The sequence below is a fragment of the Mustela lutreola genome, chromosome 9, assembly GCF_030435805.1.
Source record: "Mustela lutreola isolate mMusLut2 chromosome 9, mMusLut2.pri, whole genome shotgun sequence".
Lineage (NCBI taxonomy): Eukaryota > Metazoa > Chordata > Mammalia > Carnivora > Mustelidae > Mustela > Mustela lutreola.
In genome coordinates this window covers 42945157-42967719 of record NC_081298.1, presented here as the reverse complement: position 1 = coordinate 42967719, position 22563 = coordinate 42945157, and the positions used below count along the sequence as shown (strand labels likewise).

Here is a 22563-nt window from a genome sequence, read left to right as displayed (position 1 = left end):
GAACTGCTGAGGGTGTGTGGCTAAAGGACCTTGGACCAGTTCCTGGATGGTTGGCATGGGGCCTGGGCCTGGGATGGAAAGCTGAGGAACATGACTGTAAGTTCTCTTTTTTCTAAAGATTTTATTTATTTATTTGACAGACAGAAATCACAAGTAGGGAGAAAAGCAGGCAGAGAGGAGGAAGCAGGCTCCCTGCTGAGCAGAGAGCCCAATGCGGACTCAATCCCGGACCCTGAGATCATGACCTGAGCTGAAGGCAGAGGCTTTAACCCACTGAGCCACCCAGGCACCCCAACATGACTGTAAGTCCTAAACCCTGGTATTTCAGGACTGATTTGGGGGAGTGGCTCCAAGAGTCTTTTCCCTGTTACTGGAGGACTGAGGGGAGCATGTGGTTATTAAAGGCCATTAGATCACTAGAGTGCCAGTGAGATGGTGTGGCTGGGGGTGGCTGGAGATTCTCCATGTTTTTGGTGGTCTGACAGGAATGTGACTGGAGAAGCCAGGCTTTGAGATGAAGGAACTGGTTGGTCACAGCTGGAAGATTCCAGGTCCGAGGGACTGGAGTGTTACAATGTACTGTTGGAGGGTCTCCATAGTGGGAGGGCCAGGGACTAAATAAAGCCTGAGAAAAAGCATTTAACATGATTAAGGGATGATTCAGCAAAGGCAAGAGCAGAGACATTTCAGAGCTAGGAGGAGAGAAATGAGAAAGGGGGCCATAACATGTCAAGGGAAGAAGGTAGCTGTAGATTGAAGAGGACCTGTTAGAGGAGGTCATGCTTTTGGGCAGAAACCTGAAAGATTCCCTCTCTTCACCTGAAATCCCTGAATACAGTTCCTCCATTTCCCCCCTCTACCAAGGACCAGACTTTCCAGTAAATATTCTAGTGACTCATAGGTTCCTGTCTTCCAAGGAATTGAATTCTTGTGGAAGAGTGGCCTTAGAGAATTCCAGCTATCTGTGCCACTCCTTGTCCCTTATCTTTACAGATGAGTGAATGAGGTATGTAGCCAAGGTTACAGATTTGTAAAGAAGCAATGTTTATTAAAACAAAAGGCCCCAAAACATGAAGACTTAGTGTGGAGAAAGTGAACTAAGTCAAATGTCCTCTGACTGCTCAGAATGCACTTCTCTACTCCATTTCATGGAAGTGTCACAATTTTGATGATTTATTTAGTCCTTGCTACCATGTTCACTCTCAAAGAGAGTGTAAGACGTCAGGAGATTGCCCTGTACAGGCCTCAGAGTCAGGCTGGAGTGGCAGTTTGTAGTGGACAGATTTCATCCTCCTGTGTCTGCTGAGGTGGGACTTGTGGCTGAAGCCTTGGCCGCATGTCTTGCACATATAAGGCTTCTCCCCCTGGTGTGTCACCTGATGTAAGAGGAGGTGTGCCTTCTGGATAGAGTCTTGGCCACACTCTCGGCACACACATGGCTTCTCTTCTGAATGTGCCCGTTTGTGTGTGATTAAAGCTGACTTGTTGCTAAAGCCCAGTCCGCACTGTCGGCACATGTAAGGCTTCTCCCTCGAGTGTTTCCTCTTGTGCCTGATGAGACCCGCCTGGTGACTGAAGCCCCGACCACACTCCCTGCACACATACGGCTTTTCCCCTGAGTGTGTCCTCTGGTGTGCTACGAGATTGGACTTCTGGCTAAAGCCTCGTCCGCACTCCTCACACACCATGGGCTTTTCCCCTGAGTGTGTCCTCTGGTGTCTGATGAGATTTGACTGCTGGCTGAAGCCTCGCCCACAATCTTTGCACACGATGGGCTTATCCCCTGAGTGTATGTTCTGGTGTCTGTTGAGGTGTGACTTCAGACTAAAGCCACGTCCACACACCCCGCACACGTAAGGCTTCTCCCCGGTGTGTGTCCGCCTGTGTGAGATGAGGGTTGAGTTCTGGCTAAAGCTGTGCCCACACACACCACACACGTAAGGCTTTTCTTTGGAGTGTGTCCTCTGGTGGTTGACCAGGGTCGTCCTCTGCCTAAAGCAGCGCCCACACTCCTTGCAGGCATAAGGTTTCTCCCCGGAGTGTGTTCTCTGGTGTGAGATAAGATTCGACCGGTCACTGAAGCCTAGTCCGCAGTCACTGCACACAATGGTCTTCTCCTCCAAGTGTGTCCTCTGGTGTCTAACGACAGCAGACTTCTGGCTAAAGCCCTTCCCACACTCCCGACACACGTAGGGCTTCTCCCCTGAGTGTGTCCTCCGGTGTATGATGAGGTTTGACTTTTGACTGAAGCCTCGCCCGCACTCACTGCACATGTAGGGCTTCTCGCCTGAGTGTGTCCTCTCATGGATGATAAGCGTTGACTTCCGGTTAAATCCGCGGCCGCACTCCCTGCACGTAATCGGTTTCTCCCCCGAGTGGGCCTTCTGGTGCCTGGCGAGGCTCTTCTTCAGGCTGAAGCCCTTCTCACACACCCCACACACATATGGCTTCTCCCCGGAGTGAATCCTCTGGTGACTGAGCAGGTTTGTCATCTTGCTGAAGCCCAGTCCACACTCTCTGCAATTGACTGTTCCAAAGCCCAAGACTTCTATCCTCTTCAACAGTCTGTCTGCTTCCTCGGGGTTCCCTGTCGGAGTGGGGCTGGCCTCTATCTCCATGCCTCTGATGCCACTCCTAGAGCTGACTGACTGCCTTTGGGGTGGCCTAGAGAATGTCCCCGAAGTCCTCTTTTTTGTCTTACCAAACAAAGGCTTGGCGACTTCTGTCTCTTGATCTTCTGCTTTATCACTCCACGGCTCTCGATCCGAGGCTTGTTGCTGTTGCTTCGGGTCCCCTGGGCATGGATCCCCTGGCTCGATGTGAGTTTCTGCACATAGGCACGTGAAGACCCATGGTGGATGATTACACAGCATGTGCTGCATGTGGAATTTCTGACTGGAAAAATACGAAGGGCAGAAAGGACAGAGGTGGAGTTCCGGCTTTGGATCCGCTGCAGAGGGGAAAAGTCAGAGTTAGAACTGAGACTCAGTGGGGCAGCCTGAGGAAGTCTGCCCAGTCTGCTGTGGGACCCAATTCTCTGCTCTTCAAAATGCTGAAAATTTGACAGCTACCCAATCAAGAATTCATTTTAAAAATATTATTTATTTATTAACATATAGTGTATTGTTTCAGGGGTACAGGTCTTACACAATTCACAGTGCTCACCATGGCATATACCCTCCCCAATGTCCATCATCCAGTCACCCCATCCCTTCTGTCCCTTCCCCTCTAGCAACCCTCTGTATGTTTCCTGAGATTAAGAGTCTCTTATGGTTTATCTCAAGACTTCCTTTAAATTGAAATGCTTTTCCAGCCTCTTCCATGACAACCCAGAAAATCCACTCCCAAGCCTCTCCCATGTAGCCAGCTATAAAAATCACCACAGACAGTTTCAATTCTTTTAAATAGGGCCACTAAGCGAGTGTACTCCCTGGCTACCTCAATTGTCTCCTCACCACCACGCACGTGACAGAAACCATGTCCACAAGTATTTTCACTGACGGACAGAGATCTGACCAGAGGACCTGTATGGAAGTGTCAGGTCTTTTTTCCCTATTTCCCCCTGAGAACAAAGGGACAGATAGAGAGAACAGTCATTCAGAATGGAGAACCCCTAGTTGTAGGAGGCAGCATAAAGATGGTTGAAGAGATCTTGTGTGAGATGCCTGGAATTCCTCCACTCACCAGCACATATGTATTAGAGGATGACTCTGGGCCAGAATTTCTACGAGGCCGCAGGTTTTCAGCAATGGATGACACAAACACAGTACAGTCCCCTACTCCCTTAAAGATGTTCCCTCCTGGGGCCCCTGACCAGTTTAAGCTCTGTTAATTTCCATAATTAATCTAAACAAAAATCTTCCCAGAAATCAGCACAGAAGCAGAAATTCCTTCTTATCACACCTCATGTGCAGAAGATGCTAACACTGAGTGTCTTGTTTTATCACAGCTGGTTTTAGTCTCCTGAAGGCAATAAATGACCAAACAATTTGAGATACCAGGTAGTGATTGTACTGGACCAACCTGAACAAAATTTTCTTGATCAATGAACTTTTTTTTTTAAAGATTTTATTTACTTATTTATTTGACAGAGATAGACACAGCGAGAGAGGGAACACATGCATAGGGAGAAGGAGAAGCAGGCTTCCTGCTGAGCAGGGAGCCTGATGAGGGGCATGATCCCAGGATCCTGGGATCAGGACCTGAGCCCAAGGTAGATGCTTAATGAATGAGCCACCCAGGCACCCCAATAAAGTGAACTTTTAAAAACCAACTGTATACATATCTATATTGCAGTATTCAATACAGAGTGTTATTGTATTTGGAGACAGGGCCTTTAAAGAGGTAATTAAGGTAAACCTTAATTAAGAGGTAATTCAGGTTAAAAAGGTCATGAGGGTAGAGCCCTCATACGATGAGAGTAGCGTCCTTCCAAGAGGAGGCAGAGACAGCGAGGATGTGTTCGCGTGGAGAAGCCACATGAGGTCTTAAAGAGAGGGTGGCATCTGCAAGCTTGTCTTCTTTCTGTAACTCACTGGGTTTTTTTCTTACTTTCTTGCTCAGTCTTTTTAAAATACAGTAACAGAAAGAAGCCCACAAGGGCACCTGGGTGGCTCAGTCAGTTAAGCGTCTGCCTTTGGCTCAGGTCATGATCTCGGGGTCCTGAGATTGAGTCCCGAGTTGGGCTCCCTGCTCAGAAGGGAGTCTGCTTCTCCCTCTGCCTCTGCCCCCACTGTTTGTGTGCACGCACTCTCTCTCTCTCATTCTCTCATTTGCTATCTCTCTCACATAAAACTTTAAATAGAAAAAAAAAAAAAAGAGAGAAGAAGAAGAAGCCCATGACTGTGGAAGAGATCTGAGTGAGGGAAAGAGAGCAAACCTAGTGGGAGGAAGAAAGACTTCTAGTGGCAGACGGAGATGAGAGACACCAGGAAAGCCCTGCCTGCAGGGCTGGGTGAAGGATGAAGGTCTAGAAGGGAGGCCGTGCCAGGCAACAATAACCACAGCACAGAAGGTCAGAAGAGCTGCCCTCTCCAGCACCGGAGTGAGGCCTCCTTTCTCCCACACACAGCTGCCCGCAGCTCCAGGCTCTGTTTGCTCAGCACTCCCCACTCACCTGGACAGGTGGCGGGTGGGCACGCTCTCTCTTCTCTCCAGGTTTCCTTCCCTTGCTCCAGCTGGGTGATAAGTTTTGGCTTAGAAAATGGAATTCCTGTTCACAGGAAAGGAAAAAACAAGGTGGCTGTAGGTGAGGGGCACAAGGGCCAACTCAGAAAGCAAGATGGCTGCTTCAAGCATAGCCTGAAACACCCAGCAGCAAGAACGTGAGTCCTTAGAGATTCCAGGGCTTACCCAGGGAGACCAGGTTGCTGTAGTTCTCCAGCATCACCTCCCTGTACAGGGATCTCTGAGCAGGGCTCAGCAGCATCCACTCTTCCTGGCTGAAATCCACAGCCACATCTCTGAAGGCCATGTGTGCCTGTAACAGAATACAGAGCCCTGCTCACTGGGGAGCCAGCCTCACCCAAGACTCAGGCTGAGGAGAAGGGAGAAGGCTGCCCGGCGGGAGGCGGGTGAGCTATCAAGATTCTGTCTTTGGGGCACATTGTAACTCAGTCAGTTAAGCCTCTGACTCTTGATTTCAGCTCGGGTCATGAGATCGAGCCCCACATCAGGCTCCTTGGTCAGCAGGGAGTCTGTTTGAGATTCTCTCTCTCTCTCCTGCCCCTCCCCCTGCTCGTGCACTCTGTCTCCATCTCAGTCTCTCAAATAAATAAATAAACCTTAGGGGCACCTAGGTGGCTCAGTCATTTAAGCGTCCAGCTCCTGATTTCACATCAGGTCCTAATCTCAGAGTTGTGAGATCGAGACCTGTATCAGGCCTTGTTGGGCATGGAGCCTGTTTGGGATTCTCTCTCTCCCCCTCTCTCTGCCCCTCACTGCACTCGTGTGTGCACACCTGTGAGCTACCTCTCAAAATAAAACAAGCAAATCTTTAAAAATAAATAAACCTTAGAAAAAAAGGGGGGGGCACTCTGCCTTTCATTGTGACCCTGATGCCATGCGTTCCAAGACCTTTAAACCTCTGTTACTAGCCAGCCAACAACATTGTGAATCTACAGTCAAGATCTTGGGTGGGCTGTGTGAAGACTATGTGCAAAAAAGAGTCCCTAACTTTCAAGAACTTCAAATCTAGGCAGACAGAAGAACAAGCAACATATAAAAATTAAACAAAAGTACAAACATAACAGACTTTTGAATTTTAAGAATTTAGAAAATTAAATAATACATCAATCATGTTAGTATTGAATGAAGCATCTGAATGACTGGAGTTCATAAACTCAATAATGGCAAAGCCTAAATATAACTCAGTCCTTTCCTTAAATACCATGGTTCCTTGGCCTCCTTGGGTCTGATAGGCACAAGTGGGGAGCAGTGAAGAGCATGGACTTGAGCGTACTGTCTGGGTTTGGGGTCCACCTCTGTGGTCAACCAGTGAAATGTAGACAATATATTAAATTTATGGTCCCACACTGTGGATGCTCAGGGTGGACCTTCTTGGCCACTCAACCTACAAATTTATCTCTACATTCATTCTCACCCTCCAGCCCAGTTTTACTCATCTGCTTAACTCTATTTCAAAATGGAGGGCACTGTGAAATGCAGACATCAGGAAAAGGGTCCTGAGTCAGCCCCAGGAACTTCTCTTAAGATGCACAGAAGTGAGAAGAGGGAGTGTTAGGTATTCCAGGTGAAGCTTATGGGGAGCAGAGAAGATGACACTGTGAGCAAAGGAAGAGAGGAAGCCACTACACGAACAGGGAGGACAACCCAGGAGGAATAAAAGGTAGAATACAGAAGGGGTGGAATGTAGCAGCCTACAGATTTTTAATTTTTATTGTAAAATATACCTAACAATTATTTTACTGTTTCAAGTGTACATTTAAGTACATTTTAAGTGTACATTTCAGTAGCCTTAAGTACATTCACGTAGTTGTACAACCCTCACGGCTATCCATCTCCACGACTTGTTCATCATCCCGTGCTGAAACTGTAACCATTAAATAATAACCCCTCCTCCTCCCAAACCCTGGTACCAACCATTTTAGTTTTCATCTCTACGTATGTGATTATTCTACAAAGTACAAATATGTGGACTTATACAGTATCTGTCCTTTTGTGTCAGGCTAATTTCAAGGTTCATTCCTTTGGAAGCATGAACTCAGAATTTCTTCTCTCTTCGAGACTAAAAAAACATTCGATTTTATGTATACACCATTCATCCATTGATGGACATATGGTTTGTATTCACTTTTTAACGACTGTGAACAATACTACCTTGCAAATTGGTGTATAATGAACTGTTTGAGTCCCTGCTTTCAATTCTTTGGGGGTATATACCTAGAAGTAGAATTACAAGACCAAATGGTAATGTCACATTCATTTTTTTTTTTTTCAGGAATCACTGTGTTCCCCAGCAACTGCATAATTTTACAACTCCACTAGCGATACAAAAGGGTTCTAATTTCTCCACATTCTCACCAACACTTGTTGCTTTCTGTTTTGTTGTTGTTTGTTAACAGCCTTCTGATGGGTATAAAATAGTATCTCATTGTGGACTTAATTGCATTTCTCTAATGATTAGTGATGATGATCATCTTTTCACATGCTTATTTGCCATTTAGATAACTTCTTTGCATAAATATCTATTCAAGTTCTTTTCTTTGTCCACTGAATTGAGGTGTTTCTATTTTTGTTGGATTATGGTTCTTTATATATTCTGAATATTAGTCACTTCTCAGATCATTTATCAGATAAGTCATTTGCAAATATATTTGCACAGAAGTTATACATTTTGGTGAAGACCAGTTTATCTATTTCTTCTTTTGTTGCCCGGGCTTTTTGTGTAATATCCAAGAACTCAACACTAAATCCAATTTCATGAAGCCTTCCTTCTATTTTCCTCTAAGAATTTCATAGTTTCAGTTCCTAACTGTTTAGGTTTTTGATCCATTTTTAGTTCATTTTTGTGTATGATATGAGGTATGGGTCCAACTACATTCTACTGCATGTAGACATACAGTTTCCCAGGACTATCTATTAAATAGGGTTGTTTCCACATTGAATGGTCTTGGCACTCTTGTCCCAAATCATTTGACCATATACATGAGGGTTTATTTCTGGGCTCTGTGGTCTATCCATTACTCTGTAATGCTGTCTTTATCTCAGTAACACAGCTTGGATGATTGTACCTTTGTAGTAAATTTTGAAATCAAGAACTGTGAGCCCTCCACGTTTGTTCTCTTTCAAGTTTGTTTTGGCTATTCAGAGTCCCTTGAGATTACATATGAATTTTAAGGTGAAGAGTTCTATTTCTGGGGGGAAAAAGTCATTGGGATTTTGGTAGGGATTACACTGAAGTGATTTGGAATGCTGTAACCATTCAACTAGACTCCAGAGTTCCAAAATAGTTATATCAGAAAGATTTTGCCAATAAAATTGTTGCCTAGGTAGGGAGACAGATTCCTGGTGCTTCCTACTTCATTATTTTCCCTGATATCACTCTCAACTTGTAAAAAAGTCTTAAAGCTGAACAACGGAATGGGACTCTCTCCTATACAAACTTTGTGTTGCTTAGAGTCAGCCACTTGGTGAGTGACTTAAGTCACAGGTGGAACAGGCTTCAGGTAAGGTAAGTCAAACCTCCAGAACTAGAGCTAGACTCTGCCAGGTACCAATAAGACAGCCAGGATAAGAAAATGTGTCTACTCTGAAACAGCCAGTGTGGAAATACAGAAAACACTCACCATTACCCTGGCTTTCCGGGACCCTGTGGCCATTTTTCCTGGTATCCCTAAAGAAGGCTGATATCTCAGAAGGCAGATCTGGGTAAGGAAAACAGAAATGAAAGCGTGTCAGGTGGAAATGCTCTCCCCATGAGTGAGGCAAGACCTGCCTCAGTTGAGGGATGGGTGGTATGATGGGGAATGTTGCCAGGCTGATTCTCAACTAGGGCCCTGGAAAAAGGTCCAGAAAGCCAGGCCTTCAACAAGTTCAGATCCAAACTCCTGATCACAACAAGTTGAATGTAAAAGGACATTAAAAAAAAATATTTTATTTATTTGTCAGAGAGAGAGACAGAGAGATACACAGAAAGAGAGAGAGTGCGAGCACAAACAGGCATAGCGGCAGGCAGAGGCGGAGAAGCAGGCTCCCTGCCAAGCAAGGAGCCCGATGTGGGACTTGATCCCAGGACCCTGGGATCATGACCTGAACTGAAGGCAGTGGCTTAACCTACTGAGCCACCCAGGTGTCCCTAAAAGGACATTTTTGAGGCCATTTACTTGGTAGTAGATAATGTTAAATGCAGCATTATGAACTTGAGGGGTTGTGAAAATGGTATTCTGGTTGTTTTTCAAAGAAATACATATTGAAGTATTTATAGACGGAAATGATTAAAAACATTTCAGAAAAAATGAGACAAAAACATGAAACAAGACTGCAACATGGTGATGACTATTAACGCTGGGACTTTATTATAGTATTGCTGCTGCTTTTGAACATGTCTGAAATTCTTCCATTAATAAAAAGTTATTTTAAAACTCTTAACCAGCAAAAAATCTTTTGCAATACAATAAAATGTCAAGAAGCATAAAATCAAGATGATGTACATAAGGATGGTAATTATGTTGTTGTTTCTTTAATAATTGAAAATTTCCAGTAAAAAAGATTTTTCCACAAAAAAAGGGTAAATTTTTCATTGGATAGCCAGGATAGAAAAAACATTGTGTTGAGAACAAAATATTGTGGAATCAAAAGCAATAACCAAGGATAGAAACTGGCAAGAATGAATTAGCAATCTTAAATAACAAATTATGACAACTCAGGTTAAGTAAATAATAAGACTTGGACGAAGTGGTCAAGAAAGAACGAAATGAAGTGGCAAATCACTCATAAGAGAAGTCAAAAAAACATTTTTCAGGAAATTTATTTTTGTGGTTTAATTTCATTCTATTTAATTATACATGTGATTAAAATCTCTGTTAGTGTTAGAAAGAATCTAGAGTAGTTTGAAGATAATAAAGGAGAAAGTTTAGTTCTCTTTCTGGACTCTGCCCCAGCTCACACCTGGGTAACTGCTCTTAACTATTTCATGAGTGCTCTTTACAATTTTTTTTTTCTCTTCATTTTCATTTGTATTTAGGTACATGTGTAAACAATTTTACTTTCCTATAAGTAAAACCATCCGTATTCTGACTTATTTGCATTAAATATCTTGGGGCTATGTACACACCAGTACTCATAGACCCAACTCCATTCTTCTTATTTAAAAAAACTTTTTAAAAATTCCATTCTTTTTAATAACTGTTATACTATGTGCATCAGCCAACCACATTTTGTTTAAGAAAGTATTCCTCTGTCAATGAACAGACTGTTGTATTTATCACCAATCAAAAGGTTATAAGCAATACCTTTCTGCAAACACATCAGTCTTTCCGTATGAGTGCTAACAGAGTGGAATTACTGGGCTTAATATTGAACATATGCTTACACTGCCAAACTGCCCTCCGAAGGCCAACCAACTCACAATGCCACATATAACAGCCACATATATGGCCGTTATATGACCACATAATGGCCATATATAACTGCGCCTTTCCACACTTTTGATAACACTTGATTCATCCAAGGGAGTCTTCAGGTAAGAGGGCTACAGGAAACCAGTTTTACACATGGAAGAGCTTGGGGAATTCCATAGCCATGAGCTTTTTGTGAACTGGAAGATGAATATTAAACATAAGACAGGACAGGGCAAATCAGCTAAAAAACTGATATTGAGCATTTAAGATACATAACCTTAGATCTAGCACTACACGGTGGGTAAGAGAGCAGGGAAGAAAAATATATACTAATGGTATATGGCAAGTGTCCTCATCAAGTAGAAATGCCACTAAAATGGGAGAAGAGACAAGGGAAGGGAAAAGTAGAGAAGGTTTACTGAAGGTTGCATCAGGTGGGAGTTAGAGGGAAAACACAAATGAAGTCACAGAATTTCTAAAAATAACAGAAAACACTGTGGATGTGTGGGATTCATTTGAAACAGTGAGGTAAGGGAAATGTACAGCTTTAGATATTTTAATAAGGATAAAACAGAAATTAATGAACAGAAAAAAGTGTAATAAGGGAAATCCTCATTTCTTAAAAAATTAGTGAAATAAACACAGCTATCTTAAGAGAAAACGTAAATATTGAAAATAAGAAACCACAAAAGGAAAATGACAGTTTCTGAACTGTCAAAGTACTGCATTAAAACAAACAACCGTTTTCACTTGCCTTCTACTCCAGAAAGTAGGAAAACAAACAAACAAACAAAAAACTGAGAAAAAAGAGAAGAAAATGTTTTTTAAAAGAACAAGAAACAGTACATTAAAACAGTAGCAGTAGATTCTGATACTGAGAACAGCTTGTATCAAACTAACCCTCTTACTAATAACTATATACCCTAGTGAAAACATAAAAAACAACTATTTGAAGATACTATATCCAAAAGCAGCACGTAACTGAAGGGGGGACAACCTTGAAAGAAGGGACACACCCAGTGTGAGACCTGTATTTAACTCATTTTTCACCAGAGGGCACTCCCTAGTCCAAGTGGCACATGAGGAACAACTGATCAAGAGTCTGTGGCTTACCGACTTCCTGGAAACCGAATGGTGAAATCCTAGAAAAGTGGGAGCAACTAAGGATGAGCCTCAGATCTACACACAAGTACCTCCTAAAGTCTGCTGAATACTTTGGCTGAATGCGGAAGGCAAGACAACAAAAAGCTCAAGTGGTTAACAATGGATGGAAGGTGAACAGAGCTGTGCAGGCATGTGCTACTGTTCACAGGTGAGACTGAATTTAAAGCTTGAGTCCAATCATGTCAAAGATTGCTAAACACCTTAGATAAGCCTCTACTGAAACACAGGTCATTTACACAAAACATACATCCTTTGAGCATACCTTGAGAGAGGACATTCTAAATTCAAATTACCTGTGAATAAATTATCTATTTTTAAAAGAGCGAAAAACAGAGGTGCCTGAGTGGCTCAGTTGGTTAGGTGTCTGCCTTTGGCTCAGGTCGTCATCCTCAAGTCCTGGGATTGAGCCCTGCATTGGGTTCCCTCCTCTGTAGGGAGTCTGCTTCTCCCTCTGCCTTCTGCTCTCCATGCTTGTGCGCTCTCTCTCTCTCTCACTCTCGTTCTATCTCAAATAAATAAATTTAATTTAAAAAGCAAAAAATAAAAAATATGTTTTAAAAAAAGCATGAAACATGAAACCAGAGATGTATCTCCTATACTTCCAACATTAAGCCATCAGAGAGTAGAAGAGCAGCTTAGGGAGGAAAACTAATGAAAGAGAGAAGAAAGGAACTAAGAGGTGATTTAAAGTAGATAGAAAACAACCATCAGAAAAAAAAAATAAAAATAAAGCTACCATACATGAGAAAATGCTGAAAAGGTGTACTGATAGGTCAGAGCACGTACTACATGTAGGGATGGGACTTTAAAAGTGTAGGCAGAATGAGCACAGAAAGTCCTGGAAACGGGAAGCCCCAGGGGAAAAGGGGGCTACAAGCAAAGAAAAGGCACCTTTTGGAAACTCCAAGGTAAAGGGAAAAATAAGCAAGGGGGAAATACAGGGTCCTGCAAAACAGAAGAGAATTTTTAAAAAGAACATATAATCTCTTCTCCTCCTGCAATCCAGCAAAGAAATCATACTAGTTACACCAACAGAAGAGTCTCCCTGAACTAGGAAACTTCAAAAACACGAGAATCTGACAGTTGTCTACAGAAATGCAGATATGCAGTCCTCCTCCATAGAAAACCAAAACAGAAAATAAGAATCCAAAATTCAGCTAAAGAAAATTCTGCAAACAAAAACAAAAAGGAAAAAGAAAAAAAGCAGAAAAGGAAAGAGAAAAAATAGTGACAGAGAAAAAGTCACAACAAAACACTATAAGCTGAAATCAATATCCTCAAACATAAGGAGAAATCATCTTGAATAAAAAATTCAAATTTGTAACTATGTTGAGGAAATGGATAGACTTAAACTTACTGGGATAATCATTTCCCAACAAATACATGTATCAGGTCATTATATTGCACACCTTAAGTTAACACAATGTTACATGTCAATTATATTTCAATAAAACTGGAAACAAAATTCAAAAGCTAAACAGAAACTGGCAAAATAATGAAACAAAGTGAGTGTTGACTGAATTTCAGAAAGAAATGAAACAAAGTTACAAGACAGACACAAATAGATTGAAATGAAAACAGGATGGGCATTGAAGTGTAGCAGGAAAACCACTTAAGAGAATAAAGATGAAATAAAGGACCCGCTAAGAGAAAGTGATTGAAATGGAAATCAGACCCCACCCCCCCCAAAAAAAGAGTATCACCTATATCATTGTAGTTCCTGAAAAAAACCAAAAAAAGGGAACAATATTTAAAACTATAGTCCAAGAAAAGTTCAAGAATAAATGACCTGAATACGAAGGACCTATAGAGTACCAGGAAATTTATTCACAACCACCCTCTTCAAGATATCTACTAGAAAAGCTATCAGACCTTTAAGAACAAGAATCCTAAGTGATCCTTGGCAAAAAATATACCAGACTTCCATCAGAATTATCAAAATCATCAACCCTCATGCACTGCTCAAAATACAAAATGGTGTGGTCACCATGGAGAACAATATAGTGGTTGCTCAAAAAACTAAGAATAGAATCATCATATACTCTACCAATTCCACTTCTAGGGATAGCCCAAAAGAACTGAAAGCAGGGACTACAACAGATATTTTTGTTCTGGGAACCGTCATTCAAAGCAAGGCAACAGCAGAGCTACATTTACCAGAAACTTAAAAGGAAAGACATTATGACCCAAAGATTTCATATTCACCCAAGGGATTCTTCAAGTAAGAGGCCTCTAGGAAACCACTTTTACACATGCAAGAGATTGGGGAATTCTATAGCCATGAGCTCTTTGTGAGGAATCTGCTCAAAGATGGACATGAAATATGATCAGGACAGGGGAAACCAGCTAAAGAACTGATGGTGACCACTACACGGTGGGTAAGAGAGTAGAAAAATATATACTAATGGTATATGGCATGTGTCCTCATCAAGTAGAAATGCCACTAAAAAGGGAGAAGAGACAAGGGAAGGGGAAAGTAGAAAAGGTTTAATGAATGTTGGGAGTTAGAGGGAAAACACAAATGAAGTCACAGATTTGTAAAAATAATGAGGGGCACCTGGGTTGCTCAATGGGTTAAGCCTCTGCCTTCGGCTCAGGTCATGATCTCAGGGTCCTGGGATTGAGTCCTGCATCGGGCTCTCTGCTCAGCAGGGAGCCTGCTTTCCCTTCTATCTCTGCCTGCCTCTCTGCCAACTTGTGATCTCTCTCTCTGGGTCAAATAAATAAATAAAACCTTTAAAAATTTTTAAAAAATAACGAAAACACTGTGGATTCATTTGAAACAGTGAGGTGAGGAAAATCTACAGCTTTAGATATTTTAATAAAGATAAAAACAAATTAACGAACAGAAAAAAGCATAATAACTGACATCCCATTTCTGTAAAAAATTAGTGAAACATGGCTAACTCAAGAAAAGAGAAAACATGAATATTGAAAATAAGAAACAACAAAGAGGAAATAACTACCGAATCACTAAAACACATTTAAAAAAAAGTCATATAAGAATATTTTTCAAACCTCTATAAAAAATGTGTATGCTTAGATGAAATGCATAACTTCTAAGGAAATGTAACTGAACCTAGATGATCACAAGGGAATTTCACCAAACTTTCAAACCAGACAGTACCAATGCTCTGAACACTGTCCCAGAGCACTGAAAAATGGAGGGAATGTCCTTATTCTTTTTATTTTTTATTTTTTTTTTTTTAAAGCTCTTTTTTTTTTTTTTTTAAAGTATTTTATTTATTTACTTGAGAGAGAGATAGTGAGAGAGAGCATGAGCGAGGAGAAGGCCAGAGGGAGAAGCAGACTCCCCGGAGTTGGGAGCCTGATGCGGGACTCGATCCCGGGACTCCGGGATCATGACCTGAGCCGAAGGCAGTCGTCCAACCAACTGAGCCACCCAGGCGTCCCTCCTTATTCTTTTTATAAAGCAACTCTAATGTTGACACCTAAACTTGATGGCAGTTTAAAAAACTGAAAATTCGTATCACTTATGAATACTGAAGCAAAATTCTAGAAATATCAGCTAAGAGACTCCCAATATGATAATAAGAAAATATTTCACCAAGACAAAGTGGGACTCCCAGAAATTCAAGACTGGTATAATATTAGGAAATCCATTACTATAATACACCATTTAATCAACAGATCTGAAGAGAAAAATCAAGTGTTTTTATGTAAGCTGAAACAGTCTGACAAAACTCAACACCCATTCCTTATTAAAAAAGAAAACAACTCAAGAATATAAGATTGATGGATTTTCAAAACTTTTTATTTTGAACTAATTTTAGTCTTACACAGAAGTTGCCAAAATATCATTTCTCATATAACCTTCACCCAGCTTTCTCTAATGTTAACATCTTAGAAAACCATAGTACAATGATCAAAAGCAGGAAATTGGCATTGACTAAACCACAGTGCTTAATCAAATGTTGTCAGTTTCTCCTCTAATGTCCTTTTTCTGGTCCAGGATTCAAATGAAGTTCCCATATTGTATTTAGTTGCCAGGTATGTTTAATTTCCTCCAATCTGTGACAGTTCTGTCTTGTCTTTCGTGAACTTGACACTTCTGAAGGATATCCCTCAATTTTGGGCTTGTCAGATGTTTTTTTCATGATTAGAAGGAGGTTAGTTCATTTCTGGCTAGATTATCTCAGAAGTGATGTCATGTCCTTTTCAGTGTACTGCATCACTTGATCTTGATCACTTGGTTAAGGCGATGTCAGCTGGGTATTTACAATTAATAAATAACTTGGGAGAGATACTTTGAGATTATACAAATACCCTAATTCTCTTCAAATGTCCACTCTCTAATGTCAGCATGCATTTTTGGGAGGTTTCAATAATAGTTATTACGGTGGTATTTACCAAATGATGAGGTTCTATCTTCCTTTTTAATTCTAAATTCATTAATTGTTCTGTAAGCAAGAGCTATCCCTTCTCCCCATTCTTTAAATTTATTCAATTCTTTATATTGGTATGGATTCACATCTTATCCCACGGCTTATAATAGAATATCATCACTATTTGGCTACTGAAATTATTCCAGCTTCAAACACTGGGAGCTCCTTCAGGTTGTCCTTGCTGCTGTTTTGCCCAATCAGCGTGGCCCAAGTGACACTCTGTCAGTTACAGATTTATGTCTTAAGAAGACCAGAGAACTTACGATATAGGGAGGCCCAAGATAACCATGTCAGAACTTCAATCCCTCTGCTGGAGAAACCATGCAGAGACAGAGGCCCTGATACTACATGGAAAGAGTGAGGCCTAGCTGTCCCAGCTGACCCCAGCCTTCTAGCCAACTCAGAAAGAGCCAAATATATGAGGGAACCATCTCTGAAGTTCTAACCCAAGCAAGGCCCCAAGGGACTGTGGCCACAGCCAGATCTGTAACACACATAGCACAAGAACCACAAAGCTGATCCCAGTAAACCCAAAGAATTGTGAGAAATTATAACATGCTGATTCTTCTGAGCCACTAAATTTTGGGGTGGTTTGTACTGTAGCAATCAACAATCAGGACCCTTCCAGACATGCCATGCCTTCTCCCTTAACTTTCTTAATGACAGAAGCACCTTCCCTCTTGCCCACACGCCCTACTCAGGCACCAGGCCTACTTCACCACTTGCCACAGAAAGCCCGTTACCAAGGCCAACTGATTCTCCCTCTGAGATCCCTCTCAATTCCTCCCCACTCCTGTACCCGCTGGGGGAGGAGGACAATGGCCAGGGATCGTCCAGGTAGGGTCTGCGGACCCTCTCCCAGCATCCCACTCAGCCTCATCCATTCTTTCCAGAATTAGGTCTATATATATATGGCTGGATCATTCATTCAGTTATTAAAATATTTATTAAGCTTCTACGGGATGATAGATACTATTTTAGACACTGAGGATACAAAAGTGAACAAAGACAAAAAACATCTGGCCTCATTGACATGGAAGTCCAGAGGAGGAAGACGAGCATACTAAATTAATGAGTAAAACACACAGTACAGCAGGAAGTGATGAGTGAGATGAAGACCAATATAGGAGGGAAGGAGAAAAGTTAAGAGAAGCAGGGTGGGGTTTGGGAATTTAAAAAATTTATTTATTTAGTCATTTATTTAATTGGGGGGATTAGAATTTTAAATAGTGGTTAGGCATGGGCTCTCTGAAAAGGTGATGGAGTTAACATCTAAAGCCTGTGAAGGAGTGAGCCAAGTGAGTAGCTTTGAAAAGATCCAGTTCACTGGGGCTGGTATGCTGAGCATCGCAGACAAGAGCCAGCACACGGTCAAAGTACAGAGTTCATTGTGGCTGGTGTACTGTGCTTGAGACTGAGGGGGAGAAAGTTCATTTCCACATGGGAGAGCAAATGCAGCTTTGTAGGATACTGGGTCTGACTCTGCCTGAGATAAGAAGCAACTAGAAGGTTTTGAGCAAATGCATAGCGTGATCTGATTGACATTTTAAAAGATCCCTCTGGTTGCTGTACTGGCTAATATATGTTAGGGGGATGAAGGAAGATGCAAAGAGATCATTCAAATATCTTTGTGAGCCAGGAGACATGGTGGTGGTTTTGGCCACGATGGAAGGAGCAGAGGTTGGAGATTGTTAAGGGTCCAGATTTGCTTACTGGAGATGGGGTATGAAAGTTAAGAATGACTCCAAGGTATTGAGCCTGAGCAATATGAAGGAAGGAGATGTCATGTCTCTGCTCCCTATGAGAGCTAAGCTCTCTGAGAGAGTGCTCTATATTCTTTTGGGGTGAAGCATGTTTGGGGGAGGGGATCAGAGTTTGTTGTTGGACACATGAGGTTTGGGATGCCAAAGATATATATCCATGAGGAAATTCTAAGTAGACAGAGGGAGACTGGAATCCCGGGTGAAAGGCCTAGTTCTAGGCTGAACCTCAGAGAGATGGCATTTAAGACCTTGAGAGGAGATGAGGCCACCATGGAGACGGTGTGCCTGGAGAAGATGAGAGGTCCAAGGGCAGTGGGGATTTGGGACAAGAGAAGCAGGGAGAGGGACAGGAGGAGCAGCCTATGAGGTAGGAGGAAAACCTGGAAACCAGGAGCCACGACATGAAAGGATATTTTAAAGAGAAGGAAGTACGATGCAACAACGTAAAATGTTGCAGAGAACGGACTGTGGCATTACCACACGATGCCCACCCTCGAGGACAATGTTTTTCAGTGGGTAGAGCTGAAAAGGCCTCAGTGGAATGTTTAAGAGATGAAGGAAGGATAGACATGAAGACAGCAGCAGAGGCAATTTTTTCAAGCTCAGCTCTAATGGAAAGGAGACAGAGAGCCATACCTGGGAGTGGGAAATCCTGCCACTGCTCTGCTCCCCCCTGCCCTCAGATCGAGGCCACCCTCATCAACTTGTCATTTAGGGCTCATTCCAACAACACCCTACCCATGCCTTTCCAATCAGCCACCTCTCCCCCACCCCCGAATGTCCCCTTCCAACCAGCAATGACGACAACACATGTCTTCACACTACATCATCTGCTTAGCCTAACCAGGTGCCAGGTATTTGATTTGAGGTACCTAATCCAGCAGGACAGCTAGACAGTCACGATGCAGCCTGAGAGCCTAAGAGTCCTGATCATGTGTGTTCTGCTGCTGACAAGGACACACTGGAATCCAGGAATGCTACGCAATGGGATCGCATCTAAGCTAAATCAACAGAGTTTCTACTGAAGCAGAGAGGCATGGAGAAATCAAAAGGGTCACAAATGAGGACACAAGGTCTGAAGAACAGTCCTTATGAAAACTGTTACCTTGTTTTCATGCAGATGGGACACTGTAGGGCACAAGATATCTAAGATGAGCAAAGGAAACCCACTGAGGTTTGGCATGCAAATGGGGAAGGGTCCCCACCTGAAGGTGGGCTGTCAGGAGCCCAGCAGTCCTCTCTTTGCCCACCAGGCAATCCTCTCTTGGCAGGCAGGGGCTGCAGAAGGCAGATCAAAAATAACAAAAGCTTCAGAAGAGTTACTGGAAACCCTCAAGTTCCAGTAGGGTAGGGCCTCCTCCTTAAAGGAATGGACCTATCACAGGAGACAGGACTGTGGGTAGCTTGCTGGGAACAGAGCCTGCCCTGACATGCCACTGACACTGAGCATGAGCAGAGCTGATCCTCCCTCACCTTTGTTCTTAGTAAGAATAGTACTTATGCAGCGCACTAAATATACACCAGCGACTCTTCCAGGCACTGTAGGAGTTCCACCTCATCCTGCTCACCCAGTGAAGCACAGTTTCTTATCTTCATTTTACACATAAGAAAATGAAGACACAGAGAGGTCAGTCTCTTGCCCAAGGTGGCACAGCTATGACAGCCTGGCTGAGATCTGGCTGTAGAGACCATATTCTTAACCAGTAAGGGTGGTGATGGTGAATCTCTGTGGGTTCTAAGGATTCTCAGTGTATCCCTCACGGGAAGAAATCAAAACCTGTCATAAGGTGATAAGCACTGAATTTGAGTAATGGGTCTATGGAGTTTTATCTACTTCTGACTGAAATTTCTCCAACATAAAAAGTTAAAATGGACTTTCAAATGCCAAAGCCTGTTCACACCAGAGGTGTGGGAATCTTTGATTCCCGTGGTCAGTGAGGATCCTGGGGACTCTGAAAAACTTGCCTACTGCACCCTAACCCGACCCTTCCTCCAAGGCCGGAACCCTGGGGCGACCAGCCAAACTGAGGGCGTAGGATCGCGCCAAAATGGCCACTCCACACCCAGTGCAACTCGGGCACGTCTGGCTAAGCCAGCCTGCTTGTCGCCCCGCCTCGGCAAAGCTGAGGGGTAGCTGGACCCCCCCAAAAAAGAGGCGATCAACATCCACCCACCGAAACCCCGGACACATGGCCCCAGGGACGGCTCCCACACCACAACCCAGGAAATAACAACCCCCAAAAGCCTACTTACTGAACTCTCCGCAAACCCGGGGAGTTGTGACATGAGCGAGCCCTCTCTCAATACCGCGATTTCGGCAAAGGCCGAACCTGTCCCCACCCTCAGGAACCCTTGGACGAAAGGCCCAAGCCCAGGACCCACTACCACTGGGCTCTGCGGCTGGGCTTCACCCACGTTCCTCGGAGATGCGCGCCCACACCCCCCAAAATAAGACATCCGGGAGAGCACGGCCTGAGCCACGACAGCGTGTCCCCACCACTACCTCCTCTCCCCGCCGTCTGCACCGTCCCCAGCCTCAGCCCATAGACCAGCCTTTTAAGACCTACCTTGCTGCGCCAGGAAGGGCACAGTTGCCGCAAGGATCCCGCGGGAGCCTCACTCACCAGCGCCACCCAAGAACAAGGGGTCACTCCAGCCACCAGCTGGGGACCTACTTCTGTACCATGCCGGGACTACACTACCCAGCATCCTCGGCGTGGCGCTGGGACCACACCTCCCAGGATGCTCCGCGCAGCCAGACGCGAACTGACAGCCCACAGCTCCCAATGGCCTCCCAGGTAGCCAATTCTGGGTAACGTGCCCCTGTCATTAGAGAATGACCACTGCGGCACCTGGATCCTCGGTGTTTTTTTAAACCACGTTCACAAAACACGTACAGGGTCCCGAGTATAGCTTCTCGCCCTGCCATGACCGTTTCTCTAACGCTTCCGCCTCAAAGACTACACTCCCCAGTGCCCCCTGCAGTGACTTCCGCATCCGGTGCCGGCCCGCCTTCCGACCGGCGGAAATGACGCATCACGGGGAGGTTCGGCTTGGCTTCTGGGGTTGGCTGGGGTCGGCGGCACTAGGGAGGTGAGGTAGCGGCTCTCCAGCGGCGGTGTGGCACACCCTGTCCCGTGTTCCATGAACGACAGGCAGGTGTGGCCTCGTCTCGCTCGCGTGTCCTTTTAACTGTGTTGAGGTCCATGGAGAGAGCGAAGCTGAAAGACGCAGAGCAGTCTTCCTGAGGTCTCCCATCTCGTGCGAGGTAGACCCGGGTTCCGAACACACGCCCTCAACCCGAAATACTCACTGCGGCGTCCCTGAGATCTTTTTCCTCTGTTGGAGTCCCCAGAGTTTAGGGCAAACTCTCACTTGTCTGCTGGGGAACAGGAACCTCACTCTTTGGCCGTCGCTTGGAATAGAGCCCGCCTTTGGCTTGGCTCTTTGGATCTTTGTTCCGGGCTGTGGTTGCGAACAGGGTTGCGTTGGCGCCCATCAGGAACACCCCAATCTAGAAGCTGGAGAATAAGCCCCACTACAGTCGTGGGAGGGTGTTTACAGCCGGGCACCCTCTCCCTTGTCTTCACCTTCCTCAGACAGGCTTTCAGAAATTCAGTTCTCTAGGAAGAACCAAGAAAACGTCCACGTGGCCTGAACTAGGGAGGAAAAAAAGACTAAAATGACTTCTTAGCTTTTGGGAAATGAATCTATTCCCTTCTTTTGCTCCGCTGCCTTGTTCAGAGTAAATTCAGTTCATCCCTGGCTCTGGAGAAGCGCCTAGTCTTAATTGGAGCCCTCTGTTGACAGTTCCTCTCTGCCCCACCCGTGACTTAGGCACCAAGAAATTAGCTGTTAACACCCATGGAGGTTCAAAGTAACAGTGCAGGGACGTCCCTGTGTAAGTGTCCGGCGATGCTTGCTGTATGCCAAGGGCAGCGATGGCTGGGATCCTGGGAGCCTTCGAGATGAGGAAACAAGGAAGACTTCCAGGAGAAGAGACTGCCTGAGCTTCCCCGAGGGAGTACATGAGAGGAAGAGTCGGGGGACAGCCCAGTGGGGAGAGAGCAGGAAGTGAGGTTAGAGTCTCAGAGGCTTAGTCACTGGGTAAGCTGCCTTGGCCTCCATGAGGGAGGTTTAACAAACAAACAAAAAACACCAAATGGTCTTCTGTCTGGCTGATTTTTTCTTGCATATAGGCAAGGATGCCCTGTGACTGTTCACATGTGGCATGCAGATGTTTTGTTTGGCCAGCCTTAGGACTCATATTTGGAAGAGTTCAGCATTTAATAACTAGGAGTTTCCATCTAAAAATCTGGATTGCCTGCCCCCCCCTTTTTAAGATTTTATTTAATTAATTAATTTATTTTTGTCAGAGAGTACAAGCTGGGGGAACAGCAGGCAGAGGGAGAAGCCGGTTCCCTGCTGAGCAAGGAGCCCAGTGTGAGACTTGATCCTAGGACTCTGGAATCCTGACCTGAGCTGAAGGCAGATGCTTAACTAACTGAGTCACCCAGGCATCCCAAGCATTTCAAGCTTTCTAAAAAGACTCCTGGCCTCTCTTCTCTATCTCTTCTTTCCTAACAGTACTTCCCATCCACTCTGTCCCACTCCCTACCTCATCTGGAATACCTTGCCTTCTCCTCCTTG

The 22563-nt window shown here is 44.1% G+C and overlaps 1 protein-coding gene across 6 annotated transcripts; it reads right to left on the bottom strand.

Moving 5' to 3' along the window:
• Positions 1-1020: 1020 nt before the first annotated feature.
• ZNF133 (zinc finger protein 133) lies at positions 1021-20635 on the bottom strand. Of its 6 annotated transcripts, none has more exons than XM_059134134.1 (6): positions 20481-20635; positions 19019-19191; positions 8808-8885; positions 5353-5479; positions 5117-5212; positions 1021-2950 (listed from the first exon to the last, which is right to left on the bottom strand). In XM_059134134.1, exons 2-6 carry the CDS (start codon positions 19094-19096, stop codon positions 1203-1205), a joined length of 2127 nt encoding a protein of 708 aa, XP_058990117.1. In that variant the 5' UTR covers positions 19097-19191; positions 20481-20635; the 3' UTR covers positions 1021-1202. The 6 variants fall into 6 exon arrangements, with proteins under 6 accessions (XP_058990117.1, XP_058990120.1, XP_058990118.1 ...); XM_059134137.1 differs by having other exon boundaries at positions 19119-19191; positions 20481-20634; XM_059134135.1 differs by lacking the exon at positions 8808-8885 and having other exon boundaries at positions 20481-20634.
• Between the last annotated feature and the right edge of the window lie 1928 nt (positions 20636-22563).